We start from the raw sequence: 18948 nt of genomic DNA, 5'->3' as shown, positions 1-18948 counted from the left end.
CTTCTTTGGCTTTGCATAATTGTCCTGGGAAGGATGACAACAGCAAAGTGAGAAGAAATGTTTAAGTTTTGAACTTGACGAACGAATAACTTCAATAAAAAGCACATTATATTTTCAGAGCATTTCCTAAATCGAAGAAAACTTTCAGAAAAGAAACCCAAGAGTGGTGTGAATGATGCAGCTGTGGCTGATTCAGGTCTCAGTGTGCCAGGCAAAGTGTGCCTCCACATGCTTCTGCTAGTAGTTCATATAAAGTTATCTTCCAAAATTATTAGTGTGTTGATTATGTACATAAATACTTCCTCCTGTGCCCCGTCTTTTCCCTGGATAGTAAACATGCATTTCTTCCTAACAAATTAGAAATTATATGAGCCCTGAAAATCAGGTTGAAGAATGTTGAAGGTCCTGGTTTTTAGCCCTGGTTTATATTTGTTTAGATTCACAGAGCTGCTGTTTGCAAGGCTCTTGCTACATATGGTAAGAGTTACAGTGCAACACAGTACAGTCTTTTGCACAGAAGCTGCCTAATCTGAATATGTATTTCTGGGTTTATATCTGTATTTCCCGGGGTAAAGGGACGCCTGTGATTCAGAATAATCCTCCATAGAGATGTCCCCAGGCTGTGTTCTGTCTAAAGTGACGTGTGCTTCTTGGACCATGGCAGTAGAGCAGTATGGTGTTGTGAGAGATGCCACATGTTACTTCAGACAGAGCATGCTGCTTTTCCATAGCCTGGAAGCAGAGCAGAATGGGTGTGTGTTGTCCAAGCCTGCCTCTACAAACACACATACTAAGTCATTGGTGCTGCTTTCCAGTAAAAGGTATCAGTCCCTCGTGTGGGATTTTGTATTTGGTAGTTGTGGAGAGCCACAGTCTGTTATGTTCCCACTTAGCTGCTTTTTAAAAGAGCCATGTCTCTTGTTTCATACTGATATCAGGAAGATGGCCTGCCAAGGAAGGTGTAAGCTCCGGTCTCTCTGTTTCCTTGGACTCATTAGAATAGCAGGATGGAGGACAGGATTCTTTCATTTGTGTTGCAGAAAGAGAAGACAGTAGAAAATACAAGACTTGTAAATGACATAATAAACCTATTTCCATCTCATTTAGAGCAACAGACCTGGGGACTGACCTGTGGAAAGGTTTTCTGTTTGCATAAAACAGAATTATATCCTGCTTTTCACTTCTTTCCTGTAACCTGAAATAAAGAAATAGGGAATTAGTGGTGTTGCTGGACATGTCTGCAATGTATGCTAAAGTTGTTTTTTTGCTAGGTTGCTATTGTTTGTATTCAGACTTCAATGAAATAGAGGCAACACAACAGCTCTCAGAACAGTTTTTCCATGCTGTCTGTGGATTTTAGGCACTGAAGTGCTAGTGTATGCTCATGGAATGCTGTTTCCACAGTGAGAGGTAAAACTTGAAAGCTGAATAGTGTACATAGTTCCAGTGCTTTCCAGAGATTTCAACTTCTGGCATGTGGTCAAACACTCTCAGAACTCCAATGCAAACACTTGGATATGTTCTTAATCAAGCACATGATAGCATAGTTTCCATTTGCTACAGAGGTTCTTTACACTATTGATTTGTGGAGAGGAACAGAACTGCATTTACATCTCTGGCACAAGGGTGTTACACATGTCCAGACAAAGTTTGATTATTGAAACTTGCTTTTCAATTAAAAACTCAGAAAATGTGTATCTTTTTTTGAGGGGATGTCCAGTACTGAAACAATAAACATAGTTTGAATGAGTTCCTGCTAGCAGCTGTATTTATCAAACCCCTGACGTACAGTCCTGATCCGTAATAACATAATGGCTAGAAAACTCGTCAGAAGTCTGGTCCCATTTTTCTGGCTTAAAACAGAATTGTTGCTATTATTCTTGATGAAATTCTTTGTTTTATTTCTTCAGAACCTCCAGTAAAGTCCTATTCAGTGCTTTCTCAGGCATTCCATTGTAATATGTCCCATCATCTCTGACAAGGTTTTGTTGATACCTAGCCTGAGTCCATCTTGCCACAATATGGAGACATTGGGTCTTGTGATAGCCACAGTGTTCACAAAAAACAGGCTATTTCCTTCCTATCTCTATGCAATTTCCCTTCGCTTGAACATGCATTTGACTCCCATCAATGTGCCCTTCTGGAGATTGTGTAACTCCAGTTTATTTTACTGTATCTATGTGACTCATGTTATGTAGAACTCAGATCATTTTTCTTCCCTCTTTTGGATTCAATCCAGTAGAATGCTGCTCAAACAAGACAGTGTGGTGGCTTGTTACAGTTTTAATTTTTCATAAATGGTGGGTTATTCTTAACTATATAAGTAATTCCTTGCTTTAGGTGGTGTTTTGGACATGTTTCTTTTGGCTCATGGAACAATAATTTTTTTTCCCTTTCCTTAGCAAAGAGGTTGGAATCCTATCAAGAGATTGATTCAGAGGATGAGGATTCAGCTGATTGTCAGTGTGGCTCTTCAACCCCTACATCAAAATGTCAGGGGCACAACTGCAGAGCTGTGTGTGAACCTTTGAACAGAAAGTCTTTGAACCGGTTATCTGGTAGTTACTCTGCATTCAAAAGGCAAGATGAAGCAGGTGATATTCCCAACTCAGGACACATGGCTTTCAGCAGTCCCATTGTAAGTAGAAGCTGTTTGGTTTGATGCTAAATTTCTGAATTAACTCATGAAGGTATCTCTTTTTACTCCCATTTGATCAGATTGGTTGTCATTTAAGAAATCCCTTCTCTCTTCCACCAGAATTCTGGGTGTCATGATGGCTTAGTTGCATGCTATTTACAACTGACATTGCAGACACATGTTGGTTCATGAAGGTGTATACTTTGATTCTTGCTGCTCTGCATCCATGATCACTTCAAATGAAATTACTGACTTAATAACAGTTTGTTCTCTTATTTTAAGAGGTTTCTAGCATTTTCTTCTGCTTTTAATAGGAAATATCTATATGGTCAATACTTATTTGAGGTTATGTGAGGAGAAAACTCTGCTTCTGTACCTGAAGGTGTCTAAATACCATTCATCATACTTAATCTCTGTTGAAGTGTCTAAGGTTATGAACTAAGCCTTCAGTGTTTACCTTTTTGGGCAGGAAGTTTGCCATTTTCAATGGTCTAGTACAAGGCAGTGAAGATGCCAGTATTCCTCTGTTTCCTGGTATTACAACTCAGCACAGGAGGGAAGTTGTATGAGCTTCTACACTTCAATCATCTGTAACTGATTTAACCTCCAGAGGCTAAGTTTATAACCTGATGGAAACTTTTGTTCATTTCATAATAGGAAACAGATGTTGTACCAGACAGAGAGCTGCTGGAGAAGTTCAGTCAAATTTCTTTTCATTCCTATCTACAATCAGAAGAAGCTAGCAGCAAGTTATCTTTGGAGACAATGTATATCACTGATTTCTTTCTTGCTCTGGCAGTCTGTAATACTGTGGTAGTCTCAGGCCCCAATCAGACACGTCAGAAGGTAAGAAGGCCTTGCTTTTGGTTATTTGGCCACATTTGCAAGTAGCTGATCTCTTTGTGGTTCAATTACAAAAAGAAAAATACAATTAATTGACATTTTAAAAATTATCCTTTTCACCTCTGCGTTTTCGTCCTATTAGAAAGAAGGGAATTACTGGAAAACCATGGAGTGCAATGAGTTAATGAATAAAATAATACTGATAAATTGGCTTCAATCTTTTTGTTTCTGTAACCATTTGTAACTTTTACAAGACAAATTTGGAGATAAAATTGCAGTTGTAATTTTTTCCATATTCTAGTTATGGGTTTTCTTAGATACAGGTATAACTTCCTGTAATAATACATTAACAGTCAGGTTACCTTCGCAAATAGGTTATTTTTGGCTGAAAAATAAGAATAATCACTGAAGTTGATGAACATAAATGATAAAATGATAAACATAAACTGAATGTTTAGCAGTTCTTTTTGCTAGTTAGTGTGAGGGGGTTGGTTTATTCTTCACAAGTATTTTGCTAATTCAGGACAAGGATTAAAGTGTTTAGTTCAATGTGCCACAACTTCAAAAAGTTACAATGTCCTGCTTACTCTGTTCATTACTGAAAGTTCTGAAGAGAAGTATTGCATGGAGTCATGAATTCTACTTGAAACACATCCAATTTTCAGACCTGAAGTACTTTCACAGCTTGTAGACGCTATTTACTATACTCATATGGTTTACTTGAGCTGGCCATCTTTAGTACAAGCAGTCAAACCCATGGTAAATTTTAAAATACTACTTTCATTATGAAACATACCTACTTGGTAAGGTGTCCTTCCATAATATAATAAAAAAGGAAGAATTTAACATAAATACTTTCTCTAACTGTTGTGTTCCAGATGAGACTCACTTCACTGAGTAGGATGCCTGTTAAATCTCTTGAGGAAATCAGGCAAATGTTCCAGAGGTTTTCAGTCTGGAGACTAAGTTCTTCTCCACTTCCAAGTGTACAGGAGTCATCATCTGAAAGCCCCAGTAGTTTTGTGAGAAAACTGTCTATTTTTAGAATGAAACTGGCTTCACCTACTTTGGATGGAGATGCTCAAAGGATTTCTGAACCGCACACTTCTGACAGCCCAGAAAATTCTCAAGTGCCTGGAGACCTACATCTAGTGAATGTAGCTGCTGGTGGTGAACCCAACCATGCTGTGTCATCTATTGAATTATCTCCCATACCAAAACTCTGTTACGAAGCTGAGAGTCCAGACGAAGCTGCCTTGGTTCATGCTGCTAGGGCTTATGAATGTGTTTTACAGTCTAGGACTCCAGATCAAGTAACTGTGGACTTTGCAGGTCTGGGGTCTTTAACGTTTCAGCTTTTGCATATCCTGCCTTTTGATTCACTGCGGAAAAGGATGTCAGTGGTGGTTCGGCATCCACTCTCCAACAAGGTGGTGGTGTACACAAAAGGTGCAGACTCAGTCATCATGGATTTGTTGAGAACTGCATCTGAAGGTATCTACAGAACCTGTAATTCACTCCTTAATGATAAGTTTTAACATTTTGCTACTTCAATAATGTATTTAGACCTTCAAAATTTTCTGCTAAATTGAGCCTAAACACACATGTTTAGTTTGCTTTCTCTTCTTTTTGTGTGATAGTACATACTAATAATTCTGAAATTGAAGAGAAGATTAAAGAGAGAACTCAGCAGCATTTGGATGATTATGCCAGAAGAGGACTGCGCACTCTGTGTATTGCTAAGAAGGTATTTCTTTTAATATATATTTTGAAGAATGTTTGCGACCAGCCTCAGTGGTACCACCAATGGAACAAACATCATGTCTTCTAAACAGATTTTCCTATTGCCACATTTTGTTTATCCTGATGTTCTTTTAGGAGGAATTTGTAAGAAAACCCAGTTTTTAAGATCAGTTCCTGACATCTGTTAGATTGCCATTTTTGTCAGTTCAGGATTCCAAGCATCTTAGCATCCTAATTTTAAAACAGGGATTGTCCAGAATAGCCAGATTTTTCTTCAGGAGTCATAAGCAGGTGTCCTTGTGTGAATCTTACCCTCTGTGGAATTTCAGACACAGAAAAGAGATTAGGTTATACCTGTTTTATTGGATTTCACAAACAGTTTGCAGTATTACAAGCTGTGGATGCACAACTGAAGTGATGTTTTGAGATTCCATTTTAAATTCAAAGCCGCTCAGAAGTAAAATTCTATAGGGATTAAAACAGGCTAGAAGCCTCTTGACAAAGCATTATGCAAAGTGAAAGTGCAGGCTGTGTGGCTGTGCAGCCATCAAGCTGTACCCAGTTGTGCAGTGGTTCTGTGCCAGTGTCAGTGCTGCAGGTGAGCAGCAGTGCACTGTGCCCATTGCCCTTTCTGCCTTCCATTTAAATGGAAATCTGTCAGGCAGCCCTAGGAACCTGCAGGGTGCCAATGAGTAGCCTGGCAAAGTAGTCTAACACTCTGAACATTGTACTAAATCTATGGACATTCTGGAGCACGTAAGCAATGCGCTGCCAGGAGCTGCACTTGCAGGTTCGGGATATGGACAGCAGAAATAACCATGAGAACACTTACGATGCACTGTTGAAAACCCATTATAGATACATGCCTATGTTTTCCCTCCCTGTGTAGGTGATGAGTGATGCAGAATATGCAGAGTGGTTAAATCATCGTTTTTTAGCAGAAACCAGCATTGACAATAGGGAGGACCTGCTGCTTGAATCTGCCATGAAGCTTGAGACCAAACTAACTTTGCTTGGTAGGTGGAAAATACTGTAACTCCCAGGAAAATGCCTGTGATGTTCATAACTGTAATTTGCTTGCAGAGAGCTGTGTTAATCTCAACCTGTGTAACACATAGATTTCTACTGACTTAGAATTTATCATCACTCCTGAATTTTCATAAATCTCACTTCTAAGTTTGTACTACTTGTAAAGCACACTGAAGACAGATGGCGCTCTCCTGTTGTTTGTAAAAATCTACTGTTCTGGGGTTTTTAGGTTTCTTTTATTGTTATTATTTTGTATTTTTTTATCTTCATTAGAGTTTTTAAATGTAATTATAACAAACACATGAAATGATAATTACAAGTCACCTGCCTGCCTGTGCAAATACTCAGAGATACCCCACTTTTGGGCATATTTTCTATCAGTGTTGCATTCGTGGCACAGCAGGTGTGCTTGTGCTGTGTTCTTCTTTAATAACATGGAGAGAAGTCAGGCATGCTTCTGCCAGAACCATTCCTCAGAAGGTCATTCAGCTGTGCAGAAATGAAACAAAAAATGTTTGCTGTTGGTGTGTGAAAGGTAAACTGCAGGCAGTCTGGGATAATAATTTTAGAGAACTGTCCAGCAAATAACATTTGGAAAACAAAGTGCAGAGATCTGACTGTGGTGGTAAAGGCAGTTCACGCTAGAGACAGATCCTATTGTGTAAAGGTGCTCCTTCTCTCAGTTTGTGTCATATCTGCTTAGTGTAAATGCAGTAAAACTTGATACTGAAGGAATTCTGGATTCACTGGCTTCAGTTTCTGCAGAGAAGCTAGAGCAGTGCTGCAAACTGATTCTTTTTTAAGGATATACAGGTACCCTTGGCCACTAAAGCCAGCAGAGAGAAGTCAAGCTGCTTTGGAGACCTGCTGTCTTGCAGGTTTGTGTCACTGGTGTTACAATAAGCAATATGGGTTGGCCCTAACATTAAATGGAAGTGAAAAAAAGGAGGTTAAACAACTTCATACTGCCAAGGTGCTTGCTTTCAGGAAGTTCCAAGCATGTCATGGTAGCGTGTCTGTTTTGGGATGTAGGTACAAAGAGAGAACCAGCTCGTCCTGTCACTCTGGAAGCATTTTGGTACAGCAGCACTAATCTTTCTGCTTGTCTAAATTAAGGTGCCACTGGCATTGAAGATCGCCTGCAGGAGGGTGTTCCAGACACAATACAGGCATTACGGAAAGCTGGAATAAAAATATGGATGTTGACAGGTGACAAGAGAGAGACAGCTGTCAACATTGCCTATGCTTGTAAACTGCTGGAACCAGAGGACAGAATCTTCACTCTTAAATCACAGACTAGGGTGAGTAGAAAAGTAATTTTCTTCTCTGCTGAAAAATTCAATAAGGCTAGTCCACAGGACAATACAGAAAAGCAGATGTTGTTTGCTTGAGAAATCAAAGAACATTTGCTTTTCTGTATTGTTCTTCCTTGTGGGTAAAATATGAAATCCTTTCTATGTATGTAACATCTGTTTCTTTATATACAATCCTTACATTATGATTAATTATTTTATCATTGGCACCATCACCTACAGAGAAAAGAGGAAAAATCAAAACTTCCTAATTTCTCTCTGTAGTAAGCTGAGGAGTTGACATGGCCTCAGGTTTAGTGGATTGTTCTAAGACCTTTAATTTTTCTTTTTTTCTCTGCTTATACGTATCATAAGAAATACATTTTGTATATGCCATAAAAGATAGTGTGGCAAGCATTAACTGTGGGGAAAATGAAGTGAAAAAAATAAAGGATTTTTAGTTCAGTTGTGTTTGAGGAGAGCTTGGAGTTGGATTTGTGCCAACATTTTCCTTTTACTCTGCTGGGAAATTAGTGTCTTTCTTGACAGTGATAACTAAGCCTCTTTTGCAGAAGTGCTCTTCCTCCCTCTAACTAGGCTCAGAAGTAAAAACCAGGATTTGATACTGTTGCATTTCAAAGTAAAATGATGAGAAGATTTAAGAAGATGTATTTTCTTCTATGTTGCGTGTGCTTTATATATTGATACCACAAACTTTTTGAGCATCTTATATTGATTCTGATAAGGTAAAACATTCCACAAGGCCAGTTCCTCAATAATTCATGGCAGCTCACCTGTAATGTGATATGAAGTACACTTTTGGCTCTGCATACCACACAAAAGAAATACAGAGAGCAAAAGTTTTATCAAAGCTGTATTAATATTACAGAATCCTTAATGGTTGCTTTTCCTACTAGGTTTTCTGGCTTGCATAGGTTTTTCTCTCTTCTCTTAGTGCAATACCCAAGCAAATCTGCTAAAGCATAGTTTATCACAGACACTTTTATTAACAACAGTCTTTATTAACAACAGTCCTTTGTGATTTTAAAGGGGCATTCAGCCTCACGTCTGAACCTTTCAAGATAAATACTATACAAGGACAGCATTTGACATTTTCCTCATATGTATTTTATGAATTGAAAAGGGAGGCAGAGTACAAACAGCATTTCATAAGATGCCTTTCTCTTGTCTTTTATTAGGATGCCTGTGCCTTGGTAATGAGCAAAATTTTAGAAGACATCCAGAAGAATGCCTCTGTCAAAAAAAAACGCAGTGAGAAACTTGGAAATTTCTCTGCAAGTCCCTCCACCCAAGCTCAAGGGTTCAGTTCAGGCTTGGTTATTGACGGAGGGACTTTAGAACATGTCCTTCATGACAGCCTACAGAATATTTTCTTGGACCTCACAGAAAAATGTCGGGCTGTAGTCTGTTGCCAAGCCACACCACTGCAGAAGAGTGTCCTGGTCAAACTGGTGCGAAGTAAGCTAAAGGCAATGACATTAGCTGTAGGTGAGTCTTGTGGTTATCCTCCTTTCTCTGAAAAGAAGTAGAAGCCAGTTTCTTCTCTTGTATATTTTGTTAATGTCTGTCACAAAATTTATTTTATGAGCAAGATAATCCTTTGAGTTGTAGTTGTCTCTGACATGAGATGATGCTTGTCTTCTGAAGTAGCAAATTTAGTCCATAAACTTAGGTCAGTATGAAGCAGTAAGAACAGCATCAGTCATACCATTGTTATGTAATATGCAAAGCAGCAAGTGAGAGCATTTTTCTTTCCATCATAACCCCCCAAAATTAGGAGGCAGAGGGGAGATGACTGGCTGTGATTTAAAGCACCCATATTTTGAGGTGCATCATGCCAGCTAAATTCTGACAAAAGGAACATCTATTACATATTTGGAGAACATAGCTGTTCAGTCAGGTGTTTCATTTACTAATCCTGTTTTCCTTAGTGCTTTTCAATGTTGGCCATAAAAATTTATTTCTCTGGACTCTCTGGTGTTTGATATTTGTCTTTTCCTGCCACCTCCATAGCAATGTGATAGCCAGCAAAGCTAGTTTTGATTTTTCCTCTTTTCTCTGTAGGTGATGGTGCCAATGATGTCAGTATGATCCAGGTGGCTGACACTGGTGTGGGAATATCTGGCCAGGAAGGCATGCAGGTAGTGTATCCAAAGACAGCTGCAAATGAGGTCAGGTTCCGTTTTAAACCAGTTCAGAGTGTACTCTGGAGACTCAATAGCTCCACAGTCTGTTTCCTTACATGGGCAAAACTTTGCAGCCCGAGCCTCACACCCAGGCCTCAGCATTCCACCAGGAGCAATCAGAAGCTGAATGCTGCAGGTCAAGCTTCAAACAATAGTTTGCTACTGTAGCCCCTCTCCTGTGGCCACTGGGATCAGTGAGCTCCATATTACTCCTGTCATGCAGGGAAATGAACAGCCTAATTGTCAGTGTCAGTGATTTCTGTGCAGTGATTTACTGTGTGGTAATAATGATGACAGCCATATTCCTGCCTGGGCTCTGTTGGACTGAGCTCTGTGTGTTAGTTGTAAAGTCTTATGTGGAAGGGGATATCTGAGGGAGGATAACCTGGCAAGCACTGTGTATAAAAAATCATAAAATGAAAATTTCAAACAGTGGGTAAGTTGCTTGGTTGGCAGTTTCTGAAGCTTATTTGTAACAGTTTGGTTATAGCATATCCTTTTCTTCATGTGTGTTGCAGGCTGTGATGGCAAGTGACTTTGCAATCTCGCAGTTCAGACACCTGAGGAAGCTGCTGCTTGTCCATGGTCACTGGTGTTATACCAGACTTACCAACATGGTGCTTTACTTCTTCTACAAAAATGTGGTATGTAGCTGTCCCATTCTAGGAGAATCACAGTTTACATATTTTTGAGCACTGAAAGGTTTATTGAGGCTTTATGTTCTTTTTTCTCTTCCTATTGTGAATGGTTTCAGAAAGCGTGTGTCAAACAATTCAGTTTCCCATTTGCTTGCAGAAGCCAGAGGCTCTTATTTCTTGGACTAAATTTCCCACTCAAAACCATTGTTTGATTTCATTAAACAGTGCGTGAGGGGCAATACTAATATGGTGGCAGCATGACTGTTTCAGAAAGTCATGTCTGATTTTGAAATGTTTCCACAGATTGCTTTGACCAGACCTAAGACCTACTGGTTTTTCTCTTGTTTTTAAAGCATTTGTCAATGCTAAAATTTCATCATGTCATCTTTGGCTTTTCAGACCTACGTGAATCTCCTGTTTTGGTACCAGTTTTTCTGTGGGTTTTCAGGCACATCAATGACTGACTACTGGATCTTGATTCTTTTCAATCTCCTTTTTACATCGGTGCCACCCATCATATATGGTGTCTTGGACAAAGATATATCTGCAGAGATACTCATGGAACTCCCACAGCTTTACATAACGAGCCAGAAATCTGTGGTAGGTTACAGACTGCTTGGCCTGAAGCAAATTGAAATGGTCAGCATTTGAGCCATTTCTGTCTTTTCTTATAAGTTTCATCTCAGACAAACATTGTTTTAAATTACTTTCTCTGTTATGAAATGTCTAGGCCTGTGCAATATGTGCACAAATAAAAACCTGTTTTCCAAAAGATTATTTAGACTCTTTTCAGTAAATAGACCCAATCTTATCAGACATTTGGATGATAAAAGAAATTAAGGACTTCAGGTACTAGACAAACATTGCAACCAGCATGTTTATTTCATTCATTGTGTCAGCTGTCAACATGCTTCCTCAAATTGGGATTTGTTTGAGCAAGATAAGGGCACTCTGTATACTCTGAATTTTTTTTTTGTCATATAAAGGTCTCAGTTGACAGAGAACCAGAGCAGATTAATTTCAAATAATCCTCAAATAACTTCTGTCAGTCAGAGTACTTTTCAGCTTACAGGTATGTTCTAAAATTTGCCTTCCCACGTGAAAACACTATACATCATACCTGGTCTGTCAGTAATTTCTGTCCAAACATTTAGCACAGAAACTAAAAGGAGTGGGGGAGTAGGTTCTAAATCAAAATTATATAACTCATTGGGGTTTTTCCTGATTTCTGCCTTGCTTAGCATGAAATCCAGCATAATTTTAAATTTATATTTCTAAAAATTTAATAATTAATATAATATCTTTATTATAACAATTGAAGGCAATGACATACTGAGCCTGAGACAAAATAGGTACTAATAGTCCAGAGAGAGGAAACATTGACTACGAGTCACCTAAAACTCAACATTTTCTTTATGATCAGATCCTACAACATCATTAGAAGGCATTTCTTTACCAAGAGGGTAGTCATACACTGGAGCAGACTCTTAGAGGTGTCGTCAACACCCCAAGTCTGTCGGTGTTAAGGAGGCATTTCCACAATGCCCTTAATAACATGATTGAACTTTTGGTCAGCCCTGAAGTGGTCGGGCAGTTGGATCAGATAATCCCTTCCAACTGAAATATTTTATTCTGTTCTATACTACTCTATTCTAACAAATACTACTAAAAAAAGAGCTACAACATGTTGTTCTCTAGTGTTGTCTTGTTTATTATAACCTGGCAGAAGTTTAGGTCCGGTCTAGAAGGGAAAGAAGGCTATACAGTGAATGGACAAATGGTTTTGCTTGTTTGTGGACTTTTACATATCTTTTTATATGCGCTTAAATATTTTATGTTGCTTGGTTTGCAGTATTTTTGAAAAACAAAGTATTCTTTTGGTACCAATCCAAACCTGTGTAGATTGGCTTGAGCAGCTCTGTGCTTTGTCAGTCAAAGAATTTTGATTAAGTAAATGTAGCAAGGCCTCATTATTTGTTTTGATCTTCCGGATATGTACAATGCAGTGATCTGAGCTGAGATGAAGGTTTTGAAGCAATAAAATCAGAATTACTGCATTACATAATATATTTTCTTCTTTCTCTTTTTATTCCCTTATCTTCTGTTAGTTTTTTTGTCTTTTGTCCATCCCATCATTCCTTTCTCTGTGGTTTCAATTATTATAATTTCTTTTCATGCATGGAAGCACATGGAAATAATTGCTTGGACTTAAATACAGCATAGAAAAAAGAGAAATGCTTTACAAGATGCAATAAGATGCAATAGCATAATAATAATAATAAATAATGGAACAGTAAATGGGATTCATCTTCAGTAGTTTAAAGCACTTTCCTGAAGGGCAAATAAGTTTTCCCCATCACCTTCAGTTCAGTGGTTCAGTTCTTAAAAGGGCTGAATGGCTCTTTGGAAAAACCCATCTCTCCACTAATCATGGAGGACATCCTGGATGATTTGACTTCTCACCTATGTGTCTCACTTCAGTGCCTGAAGGAATGGGACAAAGCTGAGCCTGAGCATAGGTAACTATGCTTTCCTAGGTGGTTGATGTGTCATAGCAGTCTGCTGCTACTGAGGGAGGAAGTCTTATTCCCTTCTCCCTTTTTTTCTTCCTGTTCCCTCTTCATCCATATAGTTAAACTGTTTCCCTAGTGCCAGCTCAATTATCCCATCAGGTCCTCCCAGGAGCTGATTTAACTCACTAAAAGAGCAGTGTGTTATTCCAGCAGAAAAGTGAGTTGGTTTCTCACATCTGATGAGTTAAATTAGCTCACAGAGGAGTCCCATCCGCACAGAGGAGTCAGACAGCACACATAAGAAAAAGGGATGGAGATAGAAGAAGGTGGCACTTGGTATTCATTGGTAAGCTGCAGGGTACTTCCCTGTCCATCAGCCTCCTCCCCTCCTTGGGACTCACCTGAGGATCTGGTACATCCATTCTGATAGGAACAGCTGCAAGATCAGAGTTCCCAGAGCTGGCTGCTGATTTAAATACTAACAGTTAGCTATATTAGTGTGGAGGGAGATCTTTGTTCCACTAACTGTTACACAAAAGAGGCCTTTTTCATTTGGAAACCAACTGGAATTACTTCTGCAGATAATCTTTCCCCAGATCCAAATTGATGCTAGTTAAGGATGCAGCAGTTTGTTCAATTTGTTACAATGCCATTATGTTTTTTCTCTTACAGGCTTACTTGCCTTCAGCTTTCTGGATAACCTTGCTGGATGCTTTTTACCAAAGTCTCGTTTGCTTTTTTGTGCCTTACTTTGTAAGTGCTGGCTACAGAATATATTTATACATTCTGACTTACTTAAAACCTAAGCAAATTAGAATGAAGTATTTGATTTTTACTTCCTTGTATATTGAATGTATACTAAGATCATCATTGGAACAGAACTGAACTGTGTGTGTGCAAATATGCATGGTATTGAAATTATTCATACCACTTCATGGTAGGACTATACATAAAGAATATTTGACACTGACCACTGTCTTCCTTTACAGACTTACTGTGGCTCAGACATAGACATTTTTTCTTTTGGAAACCCTATAAACACAGCAGCACTCTTCATTATGCTGTTTCACCTTCTCATTGAGTGCAAGTCTGTGGTGAGTACTTTGTTTCCCAAAGAGTTCCTTACAGAGTATGTGCCTACAGCTTTCAGTAAAATTAAAGGGAAGAGAGGTCTTCAAATACAAAAAGGAATAAGTATAAAAGGGTCAAACCCTAAATATTGTATTTATGTGATCATGTGAGCTCTCCTAACGCATCTGTCATTGGAACCAATAGAAATATGACTAAAATTAACAAAACTTAGCCTCAGAATTATCTTTGAATACTGAAATGATCCTGCTTCCTTTTAAGATAGGGTGGTTTGGGGGATGTTGGATCAGTTTTGCAAATGGTAAAAAATCCACCAGTGATCTGCTGAAACTTCTTTGGTTCGCAAAGTTTGTGTCTCAAAGACAACAGTGTAAATTGCTGATTTGGAATGCTTGGAATTGATTATTTTCTCTGAGGCCAGGATAAACAGCTTAGAGAGGTGTATTTTGATGCCAGAACTCGAAAACCGATATGCTAAGAAACATTATTTCCGTTTTCAAGTCTGCACAATCTAAAGCATGTGCCTCAGCTTGGATAAATCTAGAGTACTTACAAGGGTAATACTTTGGGGTTTGGCTTAATTTTAAAGAAAATACAGTAATGGGTACTGTGAAGGACACTTATTAATGAGTTTTGTTTTTTTCTTTGACTTTTTAGAAGTATTTTTAGGATTGTTTTATAATGGACAAAATGTCAAGCTGTGATTCAGTCTTTTAACTGTTCTTTTGGGAGTATGACAGCCATAATTAAAACGTCTTTATTGAGGACATATATATAGCATGAGTGTATTCACACTCTGATTAGAGAACTTTACTTAAATGTGTTTTGTTTGGCATTTTTTAATGTTGGCAGGCTGTAAGAACAGTGACAATATTGGTTGTTTTAGTAGCTGTTATAGCCATTTACATGTAAAATTACAGAAAAACTCCAGTGTAGAAAGGTAACCAATGTCTCAAGCAAGATATATATAAAGGTGGTGTCATGTGAAGATATCACCTCCTTTTGCTTGAGAAAGCTTTCTGTGCTGCCAGTGGATAAGGTGGTAATCTGAGGCAAATGTCTTTCACAAAAGAATGAAAAGCTATGAATTTATGAGAGTTAAAAAAATTAATGGAATACCTGCATACTGTAAAAAGAAGGCTCCATTCCTTCTGGATTGTTTTGTATGAAATTAGGAATATTATCTGAACAGATGCATCCTCTGTTACATTCAACAGCTGCCCTTGGAGGAAAAATGTGCATGTTCATGCAAATACAGATGTAACAGTCTTTCTGTTTTACAGCTTAAATCTTATTTCTTTCCTTGTCTGAATTGCAGACATGGATACATACAGTAGTTATAGTTGGCAGCATCCTGTTTTACTTTGTGTTCACTCTGGCTGTTGGAGCAACCTGCAAAATCCACAACCCACGACCAGATTTTTACTGGATTATGGAAAAGCACATGACAGACCCAGTATTTTACTTAGTTTGCCTCCTGACTACTTGCATTGCTCTGCTACCCAGGTGAGTTTCTGTTATATAATTATAGATTACTGCTGTTACCAAAATTAGTTTTCTGTGAGTCAGTGATGTTATGAAACTCTGGCTAGGTGTTTCCTCCCTAGCATCCCCCAATAAAAATGAAGATTTCATTACTCTATTAAACCAAGCTATGTGAGGACAACTTTTTATTGCCATTTAGTTCTCCAAGTAAATTTCAGTAATAAAAATTTTCTTTTGTGACTTATATAATATTAATTATTGTCTTTGGAGGGCAAAGAAACAGTATTTTTTGTAATCACAGAGTTCATAATTTATATACAAATCAGTTAAATTAGTGGCCATGTTCTATATATAGACAAAGAAATACTATGCTTAGTCTGTGTTAGTTTGTGAATTGATTTTCTATTTGACAGTTATGTCATGAATATGTACAAGAGTATTTAGAGTAAAGAATGCATGTACAGGCTTCTTTGTGGGGTGGAAACATGCTGCCTAGATTCACAATGGGTCTGGATAATTTTTTGTCTCACTGAAGTTCAAGTTTAATAATTAATTCTCCCTGGAAGGGCAGTAGTATTGGGTGGAGGTGAGAAACTACAGCATGCTGAGCAAGGAGACACCTGAACGAGCCAACAGAGCAAACCAAACCATGTGAAAACCAGTGAAAGAGACTTCATCAAACCTTTTGTTTAGCTTTCTTTAGTAGCCACAGCTATCTTCATTTCACTGCCTGAGCATGAACTCAAGTTTGTAGCCTACTAGTGAAGTGCCTCCAGTGCTAATTACTCATTCTTCTGTGTTGTGTCTCTTTCTTTCCCTCTTACATCATTTCAGAAAGAATGAGACTTGAAATTGAATTGCACAGACAGATACTGAGAAGAGTTGAGGAGAATAAATGCTGTTTCCTGCTCACCTGATGTAATTTAATATCATTAGACACAATCTGAGCAGTTTCTGGATCAAGTGCTGTAGTACAGGCTGCATAAGTTATCAGTCCCACCAGCAGGAAAGCTGGCAGAGCCATGCCTGTAGATGCCTGCAATGGCCACCAAGTATTAAGTCCTGTTGGAACATGTGTGATCTGTATCTTAGGCATGTCATCAAGAGTTCTACTGCACTCACTGGGGATTATGACTGATCGGATCTGACTGATGGCTTTGGTTCACACTTCAGCAGAATGGCAAACCATGAGGTGCAAGAAACACATGGCTTTCTGTCCCTGCTCTCAGTTGGTTCAGGTGGTGACAGTAGAGCCTTTTCTTTCACACAGTAAATCTCCCCTACATGACAAGATAAATGCTGTTGTCAGACTTTTGGAAGGGCTGTAGAGAGCCAAGGTAGGATAAAGGTTTCAGCTTGGTGGCTACTTCCAATTTGTGGCTGTTGAATTTTGAAGACAGTGGTTTTCATGTTAAATTAAAGGCAAACTGTTTAGAAATTCTTTAAGTCATGTATTCTCCTTGTGTCAATACCTCAGAAGATTTATTGCTGTTGTGGCTAATTTCAGCTTTTCTACTGCAGTGATTTGAAGCAGAAGTACCTATTATGGGACTACTGCTGTCACATGTATGTTTTTTTCCCATGTTTATTTCTGATATGATCCTTTGTAGGGTGCTGAAAAGCCCCCACTCAGGGTATTGTGAAGCCAGGGGGTCCTCTGCAGCTTGTAGCATGAGGGAGTGAGACTGGGGCTTTCACTGGAGGTTTAAAGAAGTTCTCTTACAGAGGGACAGACATTGGATGCCCTGCTGCCTGGAAACTTACTGCAAAAATCTGTGATTAAATCCAACCTAAATTGCCAGTTAAGTCGGTTCTAATATCACAGAATTATAGAATGGCCTGGGTTGAAAGAGACCTTAAAGATCATCTAGTTCTAGTCCAAGAACTAGGCTTCAGGGTTACTTGAATGGTGTTTGGTTTCCTTTAGGCACTGGAAACAGTTTTGGGGTTTCTTATAAACAGCTCATTTGTAACTGTGTTTATTTTGTAGGTATTTGATAAGAGTTCTCCAAGGAACACTGTTTCCATCTCCAGTGTTGAGAGCCAAGTACCTTGCCAGACTGTCCCACGAGGAGCAGAGGAAAGAAATTAAGAGATGGAAAGATGAGTGCAATGTGAATTATGGGGTGGAGCTCCAGCCTACTTGTGTGCCTTCCAGCTCAGCTGCAGGTGCTGTATCAGAGGAAGAAAGCACTGACAGTGTTTTGCCAGCATCTAAAACACCTTTTCAGACCTGTTCAAGAGATGGGTTATTAAAGAACACCTCCTTCTTACCAGACATTCAGGATGAGTCTGGGAGTACAAGTGGCTTGAACTCTGAAGAGACTGAATTTACCAAAGGAAACTAATACATTTACATTTCGTGGCAATAGATCATGTGCCAAAGTCTCTGTGTGTGCTTCTGAAAAGGGCAGCAGTGCTGTATCTCTAGCACACAGAGCAGTTTTGAGTTCTGTTTTGTGTGAAGATGCTTTACTGTATTTTACAAAGTTGGAATGCTAGCTGGTTAAACACAGGAGTAATAACTGCTGATTTCTGCCATGCTGTTGTTTTGTTTTCTTCAGCCAAGGTAGATGATGAACACATTTCCTTAAAAGCTTGTTTGTAAGACTTTCCCGTAATTTATTAAGATTGTTCAAGGTCTAAATGTCTGAATTAGTTTTTATTTCTTCACACACTAGACTTTGCATACTGCTTATTTCTTGTATGCAACATTACATAACACCTCGTGGTATTATGGGCAGGACATTGCATGAGTGTGGATTTGCAGAATCCAGTTCAGGTAAGTCATCCTGCTCCCTTACACTGCTGCCCTAGAATCCTAGCATGCCCTGGGATTCACCACTTGCTGAAATATGAAGTAAGCTACAGCGCTGGGATGTGGTGTTACTTGTTGGGTTGTTTCAAGACTTTTTATTAGATGTTGTACTGTGTGTAGACAGTAATTTATATAACCACTGTCGTCCAGTTTGTTCACAAGGCTATTGCAAGGGCCATCTCACTGCTGGACAAAACACCATTTTAACCATAAGAGAGAAGCCCAGATGAGACACATATAAAATGTCTCCCTCACCTTCTCCTTCATATAAGGAGCAAATCCTAAGTGCAGCCTTTTGCTTTCCATGACAGTTCATCCTTCTGCTGTATCACTCCATTTTGACTCCATGTGCCATTTCATGTTGTCTGCCACCAATATGGACTTGTTCCCACCTCACTCAATTCAGATGTTGGCTGGCTGTCTTTTCTCTAAACTACCTCATGCCTGTACTACAAAATTGTCTGCCAGCAACAGTGAGGAGCTCCAGTCTGTCTTCAGGTCTTCCCTTACAAGTAGCAGCTTTTAGCTGGTAACATCACTCTTCTTCACTCTGAGGTGTTTTTAAATTACTCCAGGCTTTTTTAATAATCAGCTTAAGTGTCTCTAAAGGCTGCTCAAAATAAGACATCGTGCATTGCATGTCTCACATTTAA

General features: G+C 38.8%; 1 protein-coding gene across 1 annotated transcript in view; it reads left to right on the top strand.

The window, feature by feature from the left end:
• The window catches only part of ATP10D (ATPase phospholipid transporting 10D (putative)), a 37949-nt gene extending 19825 nt beyond the window's left edge, over window positions 1-18124 (top strand). The window contains exons 10-23 of the mRNA XM_059844887.1: window positions 2403-2638; window positions 3296-3484; window positions 4360-4975; window positions 5122-5228; window positions 6114-6240; window positions 7370-7554; window positions 8745-9054; window positions 9631-9707; window positions 10271-10396; window positions 10790-10990; window positions 13576-13656; window positions 13893-13997; window positions 15311-15498; window positions 17468-18124. Of these exons, the coding sequence (XP_059700870.1) occupies window positions 2403-2638; window positions 3296-3484; window positions 4360-4975; window positions 5122-5228; window positions 6114-6240; window positions 7370-7554; window positions 8745-9054; window positions 9631-9707; window positions 10271-10396; window positions 10790-10990; window positions 13576-13656; window positions 13893-13997; window positions 15311-15498; window positions 17468-17825 (2906 nt within the window). The 3' untranslated portion in view covers window positions 17826-18124. The remainder of the gene's footprint in view (window positions 1-2402; window positions 2639-3295; window positions 3485-4359; window positions 4976-5121; window positions 5229-6113; window positions 6241-7369; window positions 7555-8744; window positions 9055-9630; window positions 9708-10270; window positions 10397-10789; window positions 10991-13575; window positions 13657-13892; window positions 13998-15310; window positions 15499-17467) is intronic.
• Window positions 18125-18948: the final 824 nt, after the last annotated feature.

This window comes from Haemorhous mexicanus, chromosome 4 (genome assembly GCF_027477595.1).
Source record: "Haemorhous mexicanus isolate bHaeMex1 chromosome 4, bHaeMex1.pri, whole genome shotgun sequence".
NCBI classification, from domain to species: Eukaryota; Metazoa; Chordata; class Aves; order Passeriformes; family Fringillidae; genus Haemorhous; species Haemorhous mexicanus.
This window is presented reverse-complemented; position numbering and strand designations above follow the sequence as displayed.